This window comes from Lepidochelys olivacea (genome assembly GCF_965140295.1).
Source record: "Lepidochelys olivacea isolate rLepOli2 genome assembly, chromosome: 1".
In the NCBI taxonomy this organism is placed as follows: Eukaryota; Metazoa; Chordata; order Testudines; family Cheloniidae; genus Lepidochelys; species Lepidochelys olivacea.
In genome coordinates this window covers 3,053,359-3,073,623 of record NC_140411.1, presented here as the reverse complement: position 1 = coordinate 3,073,623, position 20,265 = coordinate 3,053,359, and the positions used below count along the sequence as shown (strand labels likewise).

At 45.2% G+C, this 20,265-nt stretch overlaps 2 protein-coding genes across 2 annotated transcripts; both read right to left on the bottom strand.

Annotated features, from left to right (window-relative positions):
- Positions 1 to 356: 356 nt before the first annotated feature.
- On the bottom strand, positions 357 to 8,627 carry LOC311514457 (olfactory receptor 52E2-like; the record flags this gene model as incomplete). The annotated part of the gene is made up of 3 exons (XM_084617019.1): positions 357 to 446; positions 626 to 1,168; positions 8,517 to 8,627. The coding sequence occupies 3 exons, from the start codon at positions 8,625 to 8,627 to the stop codon at positions 357 to 359; spliced, it is 744 nt and encodes a 247-aa protein (XP_084473145.1).
- A 7,043-nt stretch (positions 8,628 to 15,670) lies between these two features.
- Positions 15,671 to 16,669, bottom strand: LOC311514579 (olfactory receptor 52R1-like; the record flags this gene model as incomplete). The annotated part of the gene is made up of 1 exon (XM_084617146.1): positions 15,671 to 16,669. The coding sequence occupies one exon, from the start codon at positions 16,667 to 16,669 to the stop codon at positions 15,671 to 15,673; it is 999 nt and encodes a 332-aa protein (XP_084473272.1).
- Between the last annotated feature and the right edge of the window lie 3,596 nt (positions 16,670 to 20,265).

Here is a 20,265-nt window from a genome sequence, read left to right as displayed (position 1 = left end):
CCGAGGTGAGATGTGGACCAGGGGCTGGGCACTGGAGGAAGGAATTGTGCAGAGGGCAGAGCCTCAGGGTACATTTAACAGAAATTAGAAAGGTGGCATCCCGATGAGTTAAGGAGTTGAACACAGAATGATTCCCCAGTTTACCACACTGACACACCACAGGAAGGCCAGGAAAGGATTTAATGTTTTTTTGACTGTCTAATAAGTGACTCGGGGAAGAGGAATTAGCACCACGTTACCAGCCAGCTCTGCACAGATATTAGTATGAGAGCCAGAGCACCAGGAGGAAACTTTTAAGTCCCTTTATGAGTAAAGAGATGGAGCAGCCTGTCTTGGATCTGTTTCGTCCTCACCCCTTAGATGATGGCATTCAGCATGGGGGGCACCAGGAGGTACACATTGGCCATGAGAATGTGGAAATGCAAGGGCACATTCTGCCCAAAACGCTGTGTGAATAAGGAGAAAAGACCTGGGATGTAAAAGGCTAAGATGGCACAGAGGTGTGAGGTGCAGGTCCCAAAAGTCTTGATCCGGGTGTCTTTGGGGGGAGGCTGAAGATTGCCCTGAGGGTCTGGATATAGGACATGGCAATAAAAAACACATCCACACCGGTCACAAAGAATACCAGAAAGAGGCCGTAATAAATACTGATGCGGATGTCACCGCAGGCCAGCTTCACCATGGCCATGTGCTTGCAGTATGAGTGCGGGATGATGTTGGTTCTGCAATATGGCCACTGCCTCGCCAGGAAGAGATAAGGCAGTGCAAGCATGTCTCCACGCAGCACCACAGCCAGGCCGACCTTGGCCACCACAGAGTTTGTCAGGGTGGTGGATTGTCTCAAGGGATCACAGATGGCCACGTAGCGATCAAAAGCCATGGCCACAAAGATCCCAGACTCCATCACTGTGAAGCAGTGAATAAAGTACATCTGGGTGAGGCAGGCACTAAAATCAATCTCCCTGGAATTCAACCAGAAGATGCTCAGCATTTTGGGAATTGTGCATGTGCATAGGGCCACGTCAGTGACAGCCAGCATGCAGAGGAAATAGTACAGGGGCCGATGGAGGCTCGTCTCCCTCTTCACAATGAACAGGATGGTGAAATCCCCCAAGATGGCTATTGCATATGTGATGCAGAAGGGGATGGAGATCCAGACATTGGCCACCTCCAGGACAGAAATGCCCAGCAGGATGAAGGTGGAGGGGTTGGTGAAGACAGTTGTGTTGGAATCTGACATGGTGTAGGGGAGAAGGTGCCCAATTCTAAGGCAGAACCGTGTCTTCTGCATGTAATGTACATTCACTGGACTTTCTGTATGTGCCCAGGGTGCCAGGTGATGGTCGCAGTACAAATTCCTAGGTGGAGAGACAATGTGAATATAAGACAATACATGCACAACTGGAGGCTGGTCTCGGGGAAGTGACATTTTCATTATTCAGAGAAATGGATTATGAAAAACTGACCCTAATAATGCCACTTCCATATTTGATGGTGCTCCGTGCATCAATAATTCCTACACAAAGTGGTGTGGGAACCCTTAATAGGCACCAGCAGGAAACATGAGTATGGAAACTGGTTATCCGTCATTGCTCCTTAATGTAGAGAAACTCAGGCTAGAGAATATATTATGTAGGGAGATCCCCATTTACCCAGTTGCTCAAAATTTGAGATTAGAAAAAAAAAACAACAACCTGTGTGCAGACATATACTGGGGGAAATATCCCAGCTAGAACATACCTCATTAAAAAGACCTGGCATCACTGATCGCAGCTCAATGGAAACACCTGCTCATTCACAAAAGTGGCCAAAACAAAAGCAATAATTGGATGCCTATGGAATTGGATAGAGAATAACTTGCTCTGGACATGCCCTCAGTTTTGGTTATCTCGTCTCTCTAAAGGATATTGCAGATAGAAAGGGGGTTTCCAAGAGGCTGGGAGAATGGGGGAGGCTGTGAGATGTGGACAGAGTGAAAAGTCTGGGACTATCTAGTTTAGAGAAGAGACAAAGAAGGGGGTGTGTGATAGAGGAGAGGAAAATAAAAAATGGAGCTGATTACATTCAAATGGTCAAACAGAGAACTATTCCCAAACAGTAATATCTGTAGACACTGAGTGTTTCACAAGAGCTAGTTCCTCAAAGCTGAGGCAAAATGTCGGAAAAACGTATTGGGAGGAAAAAATAGACAGAAAACTGGGGAGGGAAAATTGGAATTCTATAAGAAGCACTTATTGGATAGCTAGAAAGGCACAATTCTGTAGTCAAAAAAGTGGACAGCTTTGGATAAACACCTGGTTCAGTGACAAAGCAAAAACATTTTTTGTGTGGGGAGGGTGTGAGGGAGAAGAGCAATATATAACTCATGGGGAAAAGGTAAATAAATATCAAATAATATGAAATTGAAGTTGTGAAAATTGATTATGGACATTAAAGGCATGAGGGAAAAATCCATGTGTGGCAGGTCTCAGGATCACAAAGGAGGTTGTTCATTGCCAGCAGATCGAGGGACGTGATTGTTCCCCTCTATTCAACATTGGTGAGGCCTCATCTGGAGTACTGTGTCCAGTTTTGTGCCCCACACTACAAGAAGGATGTGGAAAAATTGGAAAACGGAAAGCAAGAAAAATGATTAGGGGACTAGAACACATGACTTATGAGGAGAGGCTGAGGGAGCTGGGATTGTTTAGTCTGCAGAAGAGAAGAGTGAGGGGGGATTTGATAGCTGCTTTCAACTACCTGAAAGGGGGTTCCAAAGAGAATGGATCTAAACTGTTCCCAATGGTAGCAGATGACAGAACAAGGAGTAATGGTCTCAAGTTGCAGTGGGGGAGGTTTAGTCTGGATATAAGGAAAAACTTTTTCACTAGGAGAGTGGTGAAACACTGTAATGCGTTACCTAGGGAGGTGGTGGACTCTCCTTCCTTCAAAGTTTTTAAGGTCAGGCTTGACAAAGCCCCGGCTGGGATGATTTAGTTGGGGATTGGTCCTGATTTGAGCAGGGGGTTGGACTAGATGAGCTCCTGAGGTCCCTTCCAACCCTGATATTCTATGATTTTATGATTCTATTATTAAGAACAAAAGAAATCCTAGAAAAGGTTTAGGCCAATTCCTAGTGGGAGAAAGGAAACATGTTAATGTTTCACAAAAGTTAGATTTCTTCAATAAATATATTCGTTCTGCATTTGGAAAGAAGCAGTATGAGGTACTCATATCAAGTCAGGTAATGAAATACTTTCCAGTCCATTAGCAGTCAAGGAGGAAGTAAAAGAGCATCAACAGTAGAACCTTAGAGATATGGACACCAGGGTTATGAACTGACCAATCCACCACAAATCTCATTCGGAACCAGAAGTAAACAATCAGGCAGCAGCAGAGCCAAAAAAAGAGAGGCACATACAGGGCAGTTCCGTGTTAAACGTAAACTATTAAAAAAGAAAGGGAAAGGTTTAAAAAAAGATTTGACAAGATTAGAAAACAATGGAAAAGCTGGTCTGGAATTAGTTAAAAAAAAGTCTAGGAATATAATTAATGCCAATCAACAACAGAGTTGATTAACATGTTTATCCCTTAATGAGAGTACAGGTTTGGTTGATCAAGGGGATCACTCAATTGCATAAAGTTTGATTTCTCTAAAGCATTTGATTTACTAGGCGACAACATTCAGATAAAAAATGAACACTACGCAATATCAGTAGAGCGTATGTAAAATGGACAAAAAACTGCCTAACTGACAGATCTCAGAAAGCTGTTGTCAAAGGGCCATTGTCACCGGAGGGGCAGGAGGCGTTTCTAATGAGGTTGTGCAGAGATCATTTCTGGGCCCAATGCTATTCAATATTTTCATCACTTACCTGGAAGCAAATAGAAAATTACTACAGATAAAGTATGTTGACAACCCTAAGACTGGCAGAGTGGTTACATTGAAGTGGCTTAGCTGAATGGGATTTAAAAACAGATTGGCCCCTGTAACTAGTTCTGGTGGCCCCACTGTAAGTGAAGGTTGTCTGACACCTTAACCGAGACTTCATTTTCAGTTGCTTATAAGTTTTGCCAAACTTTTATCATTTGGTCTTAAATTTCCCTCAATGGGTGTCTGCTTCTGGCTGAATTGTTTTTTTTCCAAGTTTCCGACCTAACAGTTCAGCCGATACTCAAATGGAGCTAGGAGAGACGATGTCTTGCCATGTTGAAAAAGTCTTATAATTTTTCTAGTGAGGAGCCCGAGCACCTCCATACTTCCCAGCATATAAAAATCAGGTAAAAGTCATCCTGTTAACAGCCAGAACCTTAAAATGCAAGGGGAGGAGGTGACAGGGTCAGTGCATTAACACACAGCTGGCTTCTGAGATCTCTCCTCTGCTCTTACTCAAAGGGAAGTTTGGCTTCAGTGGGGCCTGAGCAAAATACAGGCCAGGGCCTTTGAATTTAGCCTTGTAGTGTACATCTACTAATGCCTGTGATCCTGAAGGATATTCTGTGCCCACTGAAATACAGCCACCTCCGGGATAGAGCCCATCAGACAGCCTGGGGGCGGGGAAACAGCAGTGAGGGACAAATTGGCCCATGAGAGTGGAGCAAACTCATCAGCTCTGGCAGGGGACCTGGGATATTTAATGGCTGTGCAGAGGGGAAAGGACCCCAGACTTACTGTCTATTGCACCATGCACATGTTTCCCTGGGTTTGTTGAGAGGGGAGCTCCTCAGCAAGAGATGGGTACCCGTGAATGCTGAGACAGAAGTGTCTTCCCTGGGAATCCCACTCAGGTAACCGTGTCCCACACCTCTCTCACCCCAGCATCTGCAGGAGCATCCCATGCTGAGAGCTGAAATGGCGGTGTGCACTGTTTATAATAGAGCTCTGTGCAATCCCATGGGAGTTTGCTAAGCCTCTAGTGGAGAAGCACGCAAACAGGCTCGAGACCAGAGAGATTCTAGCCAATCTCTCTCTTTCCATGTCTCTGCTTCTGTGCTCTTTATCCATCTTTAGCAGTAAACAGTAATTAAGGGACCTTCCCAAAGGGAGATGAGAACTCTTGGGCTCTGTGTTGAATCTAATCTAATCGCCTTTTATGATGAGATTACTGGTTCTGTGAATGAAGGGAAAGCAGTGGATGTATTGTTTCTTGACTTTAGCAAAGCTTTTGACACTGTCTCCCACAGTATTCTTGTCAGCAAGTTAAGGAAGTATGGGCTGGATGAATGCACTATAAGGTGGGTAGAAAGCTGGCTAGATTGTCGGGCTCAACGGGTAGTGATCAATGGCTCCATGTCTAGTTGGCTGCCGGTATCAAGTGGAGTGCCCCAAGGGTCGGTCCTGGGGCCGGTTTTGTTCAATATCTTCATAAATGATCTGGAGGATGGTGTGGATAGCACTCTCAGCAAATTTGCGGATGATACTAAACTGGGAGGAGTGGTAGATACGCTGGAGGGGAGGGATAGGATACAGAAGGACCTAGACAAATTGGAAGATTGGGCCAAAGGAAATCTGATGAGGTTCAATAAGGATAAGTGCAGGGTCCTGCACTTAGGACGGAAGAACCCAATGCACAGCTACAGACTAGGGACCGAATGGCTAGGCAGCAGTTCTGCGGAAAAGGACCTAGGGGTAACAGTGGACGAGAAGCTGGATATGAGTCAGCAGTGTGCCCTTGTTGCCAAGAAGGCCAATGGCATTTTGGGATGTATAAGTAGGGGCATAGTGAGCAGATCGAGGGACGTGATCGTTCCCCTCTATTCGACATTGGTGAGGCCTCATCTGGAGTACTGTGTCCAGTTTTGGGCCCCACACTACAAGAAGGATGTGGAGAAATTGGAGAGAGTCCAGCGAAGGGCAACAAAAATGATTAGGGGTCTGGAACACATGACTTATGAGGAGAGGCTGAGGGAGCTGGGATTGTTTAGCCTGCAGAAGAGAAGAATGAGGGGGGATTTGATAGCTGCTTTCAACTACCTGAAAGGGGGTTCCAAAGAGGATGGCTCTAGACTGTTCTCAATGGTAGCAGATGACAGAACGAGGAGTAATGGTCTCAAGTTGCAGTGGGGGAGGTTTAGATTGGATATTAGGAAAAACTTTTTCACTAAGAGGGTGGTGAAACGCTGGAATGCGTTACCTAGGGAGGTGGTAGAATCTCCTTCCTTAGAGGTTTTTAAGGTCAGGCTTGACAAAGCCCTGGCTGGGATGATTTAGTTGGGGATTGGTCCTGCTTCGAGCAGGGGGTTGGACTAGATGACCTTCTGGGGTCCCTTCCAACCCTGATATTCTATGATTCTAATCAGAGAGGAATTGGCTGCTCTGAGTATTTGTGTATATTTAAAAATTCTAGTTCATTAGAAAGAAAACTAGGGATAATGCCTAGGTCTCCACAGGGTCTGATAGCTTGTAAATACCCTAGACGTATGGGTAGATAATAAACAAACAGAGCTGGAGAAAGGTGACCCAGGGGAGACACTAGCAGTTTTTTCAGGTGCACAGGGCTATCACAAAGTGATCAGGGATATGTAATTCTCGTCATTAACTATGGGCATACTGTGCAGCACCTTTCATTGAAGGATCTTCAAAATAGCTAGCAAAGGAAAGTCACTATGAACATATCCCCATTATATCCATAGGTAAACTGAGTTACAGGGAGACATGACTTGGCCAAAATCAAACAGAGAACTACAGACAAAACCCAGCACTCTTGACTTCCTGTTAGGATATATTTCAGAGTAGCAGCCATATTAGTCTGTATTCGCAAAAAGAAAAGGAGTACTTGTGGCATTTTCGAGACTAACAAATTTATATGAGTGTAAGCTTTCATGAGCTACAGCTCACTTCATTGGATGCATTCAGTGGAAAATACAGTGGGGAGATTTATATACACAGAGAACATGAAACAAACGGTGTTATCATACACACAGTACAGAGAGTATATGATAACACCCATTGTTTCATGTTCTCTGTGTATATAAATCTCCCCACTGTATTTTCCACTGAATGCATCCAATGAAGTGAGCTGTAGCTCACAAAATCTTACGCTCAAATAAATTTGTTAGTCTTAAAGGCGCCACAAGTACTCCTTTTCTTTTTGTTAGGATATAGATATTCAGGCCTGTCTGTAAAGGCCTATACTCTAAGAATTCATGTGTATTCTTATCACTTAGCTAGTTATAGAGGTGTAAAAGAAAGAAACAATCAAAATCACTGTTTGCTAGTGGAAGGGCCTTCTCTTACTGTGACAGTCTGAGGCCCTGTTCTTAGGCTAAGATCTCTGGCTAAGCAGCAGAGGCAGCCATAAGCTGGGAAGCGAATGGTCACCTCCTCACATTTCAAACTAGTCATATTAAAATAAGGAAATCTGGGTCTGTTAGAAAGGGGATCTGATCTACAACCTCCAGAGAAAGGGAAGTGCCTAGAGGATGTAAAAAAAAGTTTAACTTGATAGTTTTCTGTTCGGTAAGAACTCACTTTTCAATAGACACAGCTGGGAAGTGCTTATGTCTTTATAGATGTAGTTGTGAAATCCTCACTTCTGTATTGTTTTGTCATTAGAGTTCCCACTTTGCTATTGTTTGTCTGTATAATCTCTGTCTGGTTCTGTGATTGTTTCTGTCTGCTGTATAATTAATTTTGCTGCGTGTACACTAATTAAGGTGGTAGCATGTAACTGGTTACAAAATCATGTTACAATATGTTAGGCTTGGTTAGTTAAATTTCAGGAAAATGATTGGTTAAGGTATAGCTAAGCAGAACTCAAGTTTTACTATATAGTCTGCAGTCAATCAGGAAGTGTGGGGGGGGAATGGGAACAGGGAATGGGGCAGGAATTGGAATCATGTTTTGCTAAGGGGGGAATGGGAACAGGGACACAGGTAAGGCTCTGTGGTACCAGAGCTGGGAAGGGGGACACTAAGGAAGGAAACTGGAATCGTGCTTGCTGGAAGTTCACCCCAATAAACTTTGAATTGTTTGCACCTTTGGACTTCGGGTATTGTTGCTCTCTGTTCATGCGAGAAGGACCAGGGAAGTAAATGGGTGAAGGAATAAGCCCCTAATATCACCCCTTCACCTAGCTCCTGTCATACTGAGGATACCTCTCCAGGGGACAGAGCTCCAGTTATTAGGAAGAGACAGGTAATAGTTAGGGGGGATCAGAACCTGGATTGAGGTGCCCTCCATCACCCCTCTCTCTATCCCCAGGAGGTCCATTGTGTGACTGCTCCCTTGGGAAGTCAGTTACACAGTTTCCTCTCAAAACTTGAGCCATGGGTTGAGTACCTGAGTGAACAGATGCTTAACCAGCCATTCTGTCCTGGGTATCCTCCCCTATGTGATGAGTGAGAAAATAATTCCTGTTCTCCCACTATTCCTCCCTCAGGTTCCTACTCTGGGCCCCCCTCTAAGACACATAGCTCCATGATCTCTAGGGTGGGATCTATCACCCACTTAGCCATAACTGCCTCATAGCTAACAGCCTGGACAGTTGTCACACTGACAGGCGCTACACCCTCCTCCCTCCATGAGGTGGTGTTACCTTCTGCTGCAATGCTAAGAGAAATCTCACCACCTCAACAGTGGTTTCTAGGATTCCATCACCCTTCTCTAGGCTCCCCTCCAGGACAAATCTTCCAAAGCTCACTATCATTGGGTTGTGATGTTGCACTCTACGTGATTTTATACAAATATGCTAATGAGTGTGCATATAAAGTAACTGAAATATGCTTCATTCAAAAGGTCTCTTGTAAGATATTATTTCAAAACTTATAATCTACTGTGTGCTGAGTGTGGTCATCTTATTTGTATGAATGTATTATTCTTGTACCTCAAACTAGAAATATGAAATATAACTCTGAGGGCCTCTTGTAATTATGCAAAGTGTGGGCCATTAATGGTGGCTTAGAATCTTGATGGCTCCCATCAACCAGGACAATTGACTGTAGATGGCTCTGTTTTACTTGTAAGTCTTCCTGTATACATGTGTGCTGGCAAGTGGGTAATGAAGTCTTACAGTAACATGTGATGATGTCACCTGAACTGGAATCCATCTTTAACCTGGTGCTTTTCCATTGAGAAGGAGGGTGGGAACCCAGAGGGACAAAGGATTCCCGCCTTATGCAAAAGATGTATAAGTGGTTGGAACAGAACCAAGGGGGCGGCCATCATGAGAAATCCTCTAGCTACCACCTAAGCTGGAACAAGGGCTGTACCAGGGGAAAGGATTGTGCCCAGACTAGGAAGGTGTCCGATCTGTGAAAGAAACTTAGTGAAACATCTCTGAGGATGAGATTTTATCTGTATTCAGTTTTATTACTGTACTAGACTTAGACTTGTGTGTTTTATTTTATTTTACTTGGTAATTTACTTTGTTCTGCCTGTTACTACTTGGAACCACTTAAATCCCACTTTCTGTATTTAATACAACCACTTTTTACTTATTAACTAACCCAAAGTATGTATTAATACCTGGGGGAGGGGAGAGAGCAAACAGCTGTGCCTATCTCTCTATCAGTGTTATAGAGGGTGAACAATTTATTAATTTACCCTGTATAAGCTTATACAGGGTAAAACGGATTTATTTGGGGTTTGGACACCATTGGGAGCCAGACATCTGAGTGTTAAAGACAGGAACACTTCTTAAGTTGCTTTCAGTTAAGTCTTCACTTTGGGGCATGTGGTTCAGACCCTGGGTCTGTGTTGGAGCAGACTGGCGTGTCTGGCTCAACAAGGCAGGGTGCTGGAGTCCCAAACTGGCAGGGTGTCATAAAAATAAAGGGAAGGGTAATGACCTTTCTATATACAGTGCTATAAAATCCCCCCTGGCCAGAGGCAAAACCCTTTCACCTGTAAAGAATCATAGAATATCAGGGTTAGAAGGGACCTCAGGAGGTCATCTAGTCCAACCCCCTGCTCAAAGCTCAAAGGGTTAAGAAGCTAACATAACCTCACTGGCACCTGACGAAAATGACCAATGAGGAGACAAGACACTTTCAAAGCTGGAGGAGGGGAAACAAATGGTCTCTCTGTCTGTGTGATGCTCCTCAAAAGCACAGAGGCTGTCAGACTGGGGAAGGGACCATTCTGCTTTGTCTAGGAGAGTCTCATCTGTGTATCCCTCTGTCTTCCTTAGCTCTTCCAGTTTAGCCACTCTGCTCTCCAAAGCCCATACACAGTCCTTAAGCACCTAACTCCCAGTAATTGGGGTGTGTTGGGGCCTGGCTAATGAGTGGAGAGAGGAGTGTATTTCCTCATGGGACTGTCAGCTATGAGCCCTCTCCTGGAGCGAGGTGCCCAGGACAGGTCAGCACTTTCTAGTGACAGATCTGATAGAGAGTTGGGAGACTCAGATCCAAAATCTCTGCTCTACCAGATTCAGACCAGGGACTAAAACACAGGTCTCCCACATCCCACATGAGTGCCCTGAACATCACTCAAATGGCAATATTAGATGTGTTGTTCAGTCTGTCTCTCTGGAGCTCTTCCACTTTCATAGAATCATAGAATATCAGGGTTGGAAGGGACCTCAGTAGGTCATCTAGTCCAACCCCCTGGTCAAAAGCAAGACCCATCCCCAATTAAATCATCCCAGCTAGGGCTTTATCAAGCCTGACCTTAAAAACTTCTAAGGAAGGAGATTCCACCACCTCCCTAGGCAACGCATTCCAGTGTTTCACCACTCTCCTAGTGAAAACGTTTTTCCTAATATCCAACCTAAACCTCCCCCACTGCAACTTGAGACCATTACTCCTTGTCCTGTCCTCTTCCACCACTGAGAATAGTCTAGAACCATCCTCTCTGGAACCACCTCTCAGGTAGTTGAAAGCAGCTATCAAATCCCCCCTCATTCTTCTCTTCCGCAGACTAAACAATCCCAGTTCCCTCAGCCTCTCCTCATAAGTCATGTGTTCCACACCCCTAATCATTTTTGTTGCCCTTCGCTGGACTCTTTCCAATTTATCCACATCCTTCTTGTAGTGTGGGGACCAAAACTGGACACAGTACTCCAGATGAGGCCCCACCAATGTCGAATAGAGGGGGATGATGACGTCCTTCGATCTGCTCGCTATGCCCCTACATATACATCCCAAAATGCCATTGGCCTTCTTGGCAACAAGGGCCCACTGCTGACTCATATCCAGCTTCTCGTCCACTGTCACCCCTAGGTCTTTTTCCGCAGAACTGCTGCCTAGCCATTCGGTCCCTAGTCTGTAGCTGTGCATTGGGTTCTTCCGTCCTAAGTGCAGGACCCTGCACTTATCCTTATTGAACCTCATCAGATATCTTTTGGCCCAATCCTCCAATTTGTCTAGGTCCCTCTGTATCCTATCCCTGCCCTCCAGCGTAACTACCACTCCTCCCAGTTTAGTATCATCCGCAAATTTGCTGAGAGTGCAATCCACACCATCCTCCAGATCATTTATGAAGATATTGAACAAAACCGGCCCCAGGACCGACCCCTGGGGTACTCCAATTGACACCGGCTGCCAACTACACATGGAGTCATTGATCACTACCCGTTGAGTCCGACAATCTAGCCAACTTTCTACCCACCTTATAGTGCATTCATCCAGCCCATACTTCTTTAACTTGCTGACAAGAATACTGTGGGAGACAGTGTCAAAAGCTTTGCTAAAGTCAAGATACAATACATCCACTGCTTTCCCTTCATCCACAGAACCAGTAATCTCATCATAAAAGGCGATAACTTAGTCAGGCATGACCTTCCCTTGGTGAATCCATGCTGACTGTTCCTGATCACTTTCCTCTCATGTAAGTGCTTCAGGATTGATTCTTTGAGGACCTGCTCCATGATTTTTCCAGGGACTGAGGTGAGGCTGACTGGCCTGTAGTTCCCAGGATCCTCCTTCTTCCCTTTTTTAAAGATGGGTACTACATTAGCCTTTTTCCAGTCGTCCGGGACTTCCCCCGTTCGCCACGAGTTTTCAAAGATAATGGCCAATGGCTCTGCAATCACAGCCACCAATTCATTTAGCACTCTCGGATGCAACTCGTCCACCCCATGGACTTGTGCACGTCCAGCTTTTCTAAATAGTCCCTAACCACCTCTTTCTCCACAGAGGGCTGGCCATCTATTCCCCATGTTGTGATGCCCAGCGCAGCAGTCTGGGAGCTGACCTTGTTAGTGAAGGCAGAGGCAAAAAAAGCATTGAGTACATTAGCTTTTTCCACATCCTCTGTCACTAGGTTGCCTCCCTCATTCAGTAAGGGGCCCACACTTTCCTTGGCTTTCTTCTTGTTGCCAACATACCTGAAGAAACCCTTCTTGTTACTCTTAACATCTCTCGCTAGCTGCAGCTCCAGGTGCGATTTGGCCCTCCTAATTTCATTCCTACATGCCCGAGCAATATTTTTATACTCCTCCCTGGTCATATGTCCAACCTTCCACTTCTTGTAAGCTTCTTTTTTATGCTTAAGATCCGCTAGGATTTCACCGTTAAGCCAAGCTGGTCGCCTGCCATATTTACTATTCTTTCGACACATCGGGATGGTTTGTCCTTGCAACCTCAACAGGGATTCCTTGAAATACAGCCAGCTCTCCTGGACTCCTTTCCCCTTTATGTTAGTCCCCCAGGGGATCCTACCCATCCGTTCCCTGAGGGAGTCAAAGTCTGCTTTCCTGAAGTCCAGGGTCCGTATCCTGCTGCTTACCTTTCTTCCCTGTGTCAGGATCCTGAACTCAACCAACTCATGGTCACTGCCTCCCAGATTCCCATCCACTTTTGCTTCCCCTACTAATTCTTCCCGGTTTGTGAGCAGCAGGTCAAGAAAAGCTCCTCCCCCCTAGTTGGCTTCTCTAGCACTTGCACCAGGAAATTGTCCCCTACGCTTTCCAAAAACTTCCTGGATTGTCTATGCACCACTGTATTGCTTTACTTTAAACAAATAAACCTTAGGTGGAGCAGGGATTTGAATCTGGTCTCCCAGACTCCAGATAAGGACATTAAACTGCAGAGATATGGGATATTCTGGGGGTTCACACACATGGACACACATGCAAACACTCACATGGGCCTATGTGCACACTCACACGCACACCCATGCACACATACACACGCAGATACCCAGGTGTGACCAGTTGGATCACAGAAACCCTTGGGAACTGCCAACTGATGTGCTCTCAGCCTGTTTCCCCTGCCAGCTTGGGACTTCAGAACCCTACAGTTTCATTCCAGACACGCTTGCCTGCTACAAACCCAGGCCTGAACAACGTCACACAAAAGATTCAGGCTAAACTGAAAACAGCTTAAGAAGTCTTCCTGCCTCCAACATTCAGATTCCTAACTAAACAATGGGGTCCAAACCACAGATTAATCCGTTTACCCTGTTTTAAGCTTATACAGGGTAAACTGATAAATTGTTTGCCCTCTATAACACTGATAGAAGGATATGTGCAGCTGTTCCTCCCCCGCCAGATATTAATACATAATCTGGGTTAATTAATAAGTAAAATGTTATTTTATTAAATCCAAACATAGGATTTAAGTGGTTCCAAGTAAAACAGACAGAACAAAAAGAAAAGGAGTACTTGTGGCACCTTAGAGACTAACCAATTTATTTGAGCATAAGCTTTCGTGAGCTACAGCTCACTTCATAGGATGCATACTGTGGAAAGTGTAGAAGAACTTTTTATATACACACAAAACACCTTCTACACACATGCAAACACCCACACACATTCCTGATCTGCAAGGCTCCATGGGGGAGCTGTGGTCTGAGAATGCCTAAGTGATCAGGCCTGAGGGGGGATGGATGGGGGAACACCTCGTTGGAGAATCCCACCACAATTGACGCCTGAGCAAAGACTCTGAGCAGCTCATTAGCTGTGGAGCAGTGTCAGAACTCAGGTTGCTTTCTGCAGGCTACTGGCAGAACCTTAGTTTCCTGCAGGGTCAGGCGGCAGAGGAGCCGGGGTTTGAGAAAGGCAGCGGTGCCTAAGTTCAGTATTTACCTGAGTGCCTTTGTGGATCAAGCCCTGGACGCTTTTCTGGAAGATGCTTTAATCAAACACAAGTTGAGGTTGTTCAAAGCCAAAGGGACTGGCTGGCTATGGTTTGAGGAATGTTTGATGATGTCCACCTCTCACTTTTAAAGAATTTTTTCCTCCTTTATATGTACAAGGACAAGGCTCTCTGCAGCAAAACACGTTTTAATAAGCTCCTGCTATCCTCCAGTGGCTCTCCTGCCCCAGCTGTTTTCTCTGCTAGAACCCGGGCAACATCCCTTCCTTAGGTGGCTAGCAACTGTAGCACCATCATTGGACGAGAACAGGGTGTGAGGCTGTGTGATTGAATAAAGAACATTTTTATCATTGTTGCTGCCACGGTTACACAACTGCAACAAATCTTGTGCAAAGTATGTCCTGTCAGATGTCAATGGGAAAGTTATGATTTGCTCGGTATGATTTTCCTGTTTATGTGCATGTATCACCTTTGTGTCTCAAGTTATGGTTATTGGTGATGTTCTGGTACCAGAGGAGCAATGCCAGTTCAATGCCAGAGCAATGGTGCTGGGGGGTCAGGACTCACAGTTCTTATTCTCAGCTATGCCACAAACTCATTGGGTGGCCTTGGGTAAATCACTTTACCTCTGTGTGTCTCAGTCGGTCCATGACATGGGGAGAATGCTGCCCAGCAGTCGAGCTAAAGATCCTTGATATGTAGTGATCTAAAGCATTATGCAGAGCATATGGTGGACACAGCTTCACAGTTCAGCTTCAGCCCCTGTGCAATGGGTGCCCTGTAGTTCCAGATAAGGTGCTCTGTATGTCTGTAAATACCTGGCTCATGGCAGGTGTGCCATTTATTTCCCTCCCTCTGAGCTACCTCGGCCACCCTGGCCCCAGCCCAGCATCCTGCCTTCCCAGCTAAAAAAGGGCTTCTCCTTCTGCCTCTCTCTGCTGTTGTCCACCTAGCTTCAAAGCTGATCCCTTGCCCTGTCCGCAAGGCCTGGCTCAGGGCAAACAGCTCCCAGCCCATCCCCATTGCAGGAGGAACAAAAGGGAGCCAGAAGCTAAAGAAATAAGTCACACAATGGTCTATGCCCTCAGGATTTTGTATCTGAACTGTAGGGCCCACAAGCTGTACGATGCATAATCCTGCCTGTCTCCCACACAACCTTCAGCTGCTTTTATACAGCTTCCTGGCTTCCCTCTCTGCTCCTAAGTGGTGTGTCGGCCAGAGCACTGTGTCCTCACTGTACTCACTGCAGGCTCTTTCTAAGGCTGCAGCAGCTCCAGTCCCACCCCCGGATCCTATGGAGCCCTGCTGGGGTGGTGGAAGAGAGAGGTGATTTGACGAGTGATGGTGGAAGGCAAGGAGAGGAGTGAGGAAGAGCGGTGGGACCCTAGGGGGGTAAAGCGCAGAAATGGCTGGAGCCTTGAGGTGAGATGTGGAGCAGGGACTGGGCATTGAAGGAAGTAACTGGGCAGAGGGCAAAGCCTCAGGGGTAAATTTAACAGAAATTATAAAGGTGGAATCCTGGTAAGTTAAGGAGTTGAACACAGAACGATTCCCACGTTTGTCATGCTGACTCAGCACAGTAAGGCCAGGAAAGGATTTAATGTCTTTTTGACTGTCTAAGAAGGGACTCAGGGAAGAGGGCCCAGCACCATGTTACCAGCCAGCTCCATAAAGAGCTTTTTCTGAGATCCAGAGCACCAGCAGAAAACTTTTAAATTCCTTTATGAGTAAAAAGATGGAGCAGCCTGTCCCAAATCTCTTGGGTCCTCACCCCATAGATGATGGGGTTCAGCATGGGGGGCACCAGGAGGTACACATTGGCCATGAGAATATGGAAATGCAGGGGCACATTATGCCCGAACTGGTGTGTGAGTAAGGAGAAGAGAACTGGGATGTAAAAGGTTAAAATGACACCGAGGTGGGAGCTGCAGGTCCCAAAAGTCTTGATCCGGATGTACTTTGTGGGGAGGCTGAAGATGGCCCTGAGGATCTGGATATAGGACATTGTGATAAAAAACACATCCACACCGGTCACAAAAAATAACACAAAGAGGCCGTAGTAACTGCTGATGCGGATGTCTGCGCAGGCCAGTTTCACCAAGGCTATGTGCTCACAGTACGAGTGGGGGATGATGTTGGTTCTGCAATATGGCCACTGCCTCGCCAGGAGGAGAAAGGGCAGTACAAGCATGCCTCCACGCAGCACCACGGCTAGGCCGATCTTTGCCACCACAGAGTTTCTCAGGATGGTGAAATGTCTCAGGGGATGACAGATGGCCACGTAGCGATCAAAAGCCATGGCCACAAAGATCCCAGACTCCATCACTGAGAAGCAGTGAATGAAGTACAGCTGGGTGAGGCAGGCACTGAAATTGATCTCCCTGGAATTCAACCAGAAGATGCTCAGCATTTTGGGCAGGATGGACGTAGACAAGACCAGGTCGGTGACAGCCAGCATGCAGAGGAAATAGTACATGGGCCCATGGAGGCTCGTCTCCCTCTTCACTATTAGCAGGATTGTGAAGTTTCCCAAGATAGCTATGGCGTACATGGTGCAAAAAGGGATGGAGATCAAGGCATGGGCCGCCTCCAGGCCAGGAATGCCCAGCAGAATGAAGGTGGAGGGGTTGGTGAAGTGAGTTGTGTTGGAAACTGACATGGAGTAGGGGAGAAGGTGTCCAACTCTGAGGCAGAATGGTGTCTCCTGCATATATTGTACATCCACTGGACTTTCTGTATGTGCCCAGGGTCTCGGGTGATGGTCGCAGTAAATATTCCTGGATTGAGAGACAAAGACGGGGGTGTGTGATAGAGGAGGGGAAAATAAAAAAATAAAGGTGATTACATTCAAATGGTCAAACAGAGAACTATTCCCTAACAGTAATATCTGTAGGCACTTAGTGTTTCACAAGAGCTAGTTCCTCAAAGCTGAGGCAAAATGTCAGAAAAACTTATTGGGAGGAAAAAAATAGACAGAAATTTGGGAAGTGAAAATTGAAATTCTATAAGAAGCATTTATTAGATAGCTAGAAAGTCACAATTCCATAGTCAAAGAAATGGACGGCTTTGGACAAACACGTGTTTCAGTGTCAAAGCGAAAACATTTTTAAGTAGGGCAGGGCGGGAGGGAGAAGAGCAATATATAACTCATGAAAAAAAAGGTAAATAAATAGCAAATAATACAAAATTGAAGTTGTGAAAATTGATCATGGACATTAAAGACATGAGGGAAAAATCCATGTGTGGCAGGTCTCAGGATCACAAAGGAGGTTGTTCAGTATATTAAAAACCAAAGAAATACTCAAAAAGGCTTAGGCCAATTCCTAGAGGAGAAAGAAAACATGTAATGTTGCAAAAAAGGGAGATTTCTTCAGTAAATATATTCGTTCTGAATTTGGAAAGAAGCAGTATGAGGTACTCATATCACATGAGGTGAGAAAATACTTTCCAGTCCATTAGCAGTCAAGGAGGGAGTATAAGAGCATCTACAGTCGAACCTTAGAGATACGAACACCAAGGTTACGAACTGACCGTTCCACCACAAATCTCATTCGGAACCAGAAATAAACAATCAGGCAGCAGCAGAGTTAAAAAAAGAGAGATGAATACAGGGCAGGTCTGTGTTAAACATAAAGAAGAAAATGGAATGTTTTGAAAAAAGATTTGACAAGATGAGGAAACAATGGAAAAGCTGGTCTGGGATTAGTTAAAAAGAAGTCTAGGAATTTAGTTAATGCCAATCAACAACAGAGTTGATTAACATATTTATCCCTTAATGAGAGCACAGGTTTGGTTGATCAAAGGGACCACTCAGATACATAAAGTTTGATTTCTCTGAAACATTTGATTTACTAGTGGAAAACATTCAGATAAAAACTGAACACTATACAACATCAGTAGAGTGTATGTAAAATGGACTAAAAACTGCCTAACTGACAGATCTCGGAAAGCTGTTGTCAAGGGGCCATTGTCGGAGGTGGGGGGGGGAACAGGTGATGTTTCTAATGAGGTTGTGCAGAGGTCATTTCTAGGCCCGATGCTATTCAATATTTTCATCAATTACCTGGAAGTAAATAGAAAAACTGTCAACTCTACGAAATGGGCCATCATGATTATCACTTCAGAAGTTTTTTTTTCCTCTGCTGATAAAAACTCCTCTTAATTAATAAGCCAATTAGAGTTGGAAAGGGTACTTCCACCTTTTCATGTTCTCTGTATGTATAAATTTCTAATAACTATACTCTGCATTCTATGCATCCGATGAAGTGAGCTGTAGCTCATGGAAGCTCATGCTCAAATAAATTTGTTAGTCGCTAAGGTACCACAAGTCCTCCTGTTCTTTTTGTAAAAAAAGGAACATGGCTGAAGTACCTGAAAGAGGCATCCGAGACCCTTTCTTTTGCCAGCTCAAGCACAGGGCACAGGGAGAAGGGGGAAGAAACCTGTGTGGCCCATGACAGGAAGCCATAAAGAAGGATAGAGAAAAATTACTCTCTTTTCCCACTGAAAGGAGGACAAGAGGCAATGGGTTCAATTACAGTATAGCAGATTTAGATGAAATCTCAGGAAAAAATTCCTAACAGAAGGAAAATGGAACAGATGCCTCAGGAAGCTGTGGAAGGTGTTTCGCTAGATCTTTTCCAGAGGAGGCTGGATGCCCATCTGTCTCGAAAGGTTTATACACAACACAACTTACATCCTGGCAGGGGTTTAGACCAGCTGAGCCTTGAGGTATCTTCTAACCCGTTGGCTCTATGATTCAACAATGAAAAATACTACCACAGGCCAGGCCTCAGTTAAACACAAGTCATGGGGCGCAATACAGGGGTAACTAGGTGAAATTTAATGGCCTGTGTTCTACAGGATGTCAGACTGAATAATTGAGTGGTCCCTTCTGGCCCTAAACCCTATGAATCTATCCATAAAGAAAGTAGATAAGGCATTTATATTTGCTATGTCTCATAAAACACGGACAAGTGAACATTGAATGACATTCAAAATCTAAACTATAAAATTGATAAGAAAATAGTTTAAATAATACATATTTGGCCTGTGGACATTTTTCCAGTGAGGAGCCCGAGCACCTCCATACTTCCCAGCATATATAAGTCAGGTAACAGTCATCCTGTTAACTACCAGATCCCTGAAATGCAAGGGGAAGAGGGGACAGTGTCTGTGCATTAACATACACTTGGCTCCTGAGATCTTTCCTCTCCTCTTACTCAAAGGGGAGTTTGGCTTCAGTGGGGACTGAACAAAATACAGGCCAGGGCCTTAGAATTAGGCCTTGTAGGGTATGTCTACGAATGCCTGTGATCCTGAAGGATACTCTGTGCCCACCGAAATACAGCCACCTCCGGGATAGAGCCCATCAGACAGCCTGGGGGGCGGGGAAACAGCAGTGAGGGACATTTTGGCCCATGAGAGTGGAGCAAACTCATCAGCTCTGGCAAGGGACCTGGGATATTCAATGGTGTGCAGAGGGGAAAGGACCGCAAACTTACTGTCTATTGCACCATGCACACGTTTCCCTGGGTTTATTGAGAGGGGAGCTCCTCAGCAAGAGATGGGTACCTGTGAATGCTGAGACAGAAGTGTCTTCCCTCAGGTAGCCGTGTCCTACACCTCTCTCACCCCAGCATCTGCAGGTGCAACCCAAGATGAGAGCCGAATTGGGGATGTGCACTGTTTATAACAAAGCTCTGTGCAATCCCATGGGAGTTTGCTCAGCCTCTAGTGGAGAAGCATGCAAACAGGCTCGAGACCAGAGAGATTCAAGCTAATCTCTCTCTTTCCATATCTCTGCTTCTGTGCTCTTTATCTATCTTTAGCAGTAAACAGTAATTAAGAGACCTTCCCAAAGGGACATGAGAACTCTTAGACTCTGTGCTCAGTCAGAGAGGAATTGGATGCTCTGTGTATTTGTGTATATTTAAAAATTCTAGTTCATTAGTAAGAAAACTAGGGATAATGCCTAGGTCTCCAGAGGGTCTGATAGCCTGTAAATCACAGGACATATGGGTAGATAGTAGACAAACAGATCTGGAGAACGATCACTAAGGGGAGACACTCGCAGTTTTTTTCAGGTACATGGGGCTATCGCTAAGTGATCAGCAATAAGTAATTTTTGTCATTAACTATCGCCATAGAGTGCAGCACCTTTCACTGAAGGATCTTCAAAATACCGAGCAAAGGAAAGTCACTATGATCATCTCCCTATTATAGAGATAGGTAAACTGGGGCAAAGGAAGATGTGACTTGGCCAAGGTCTCAGGGATAACAACAGATGGTATCCAGGATCCTGAC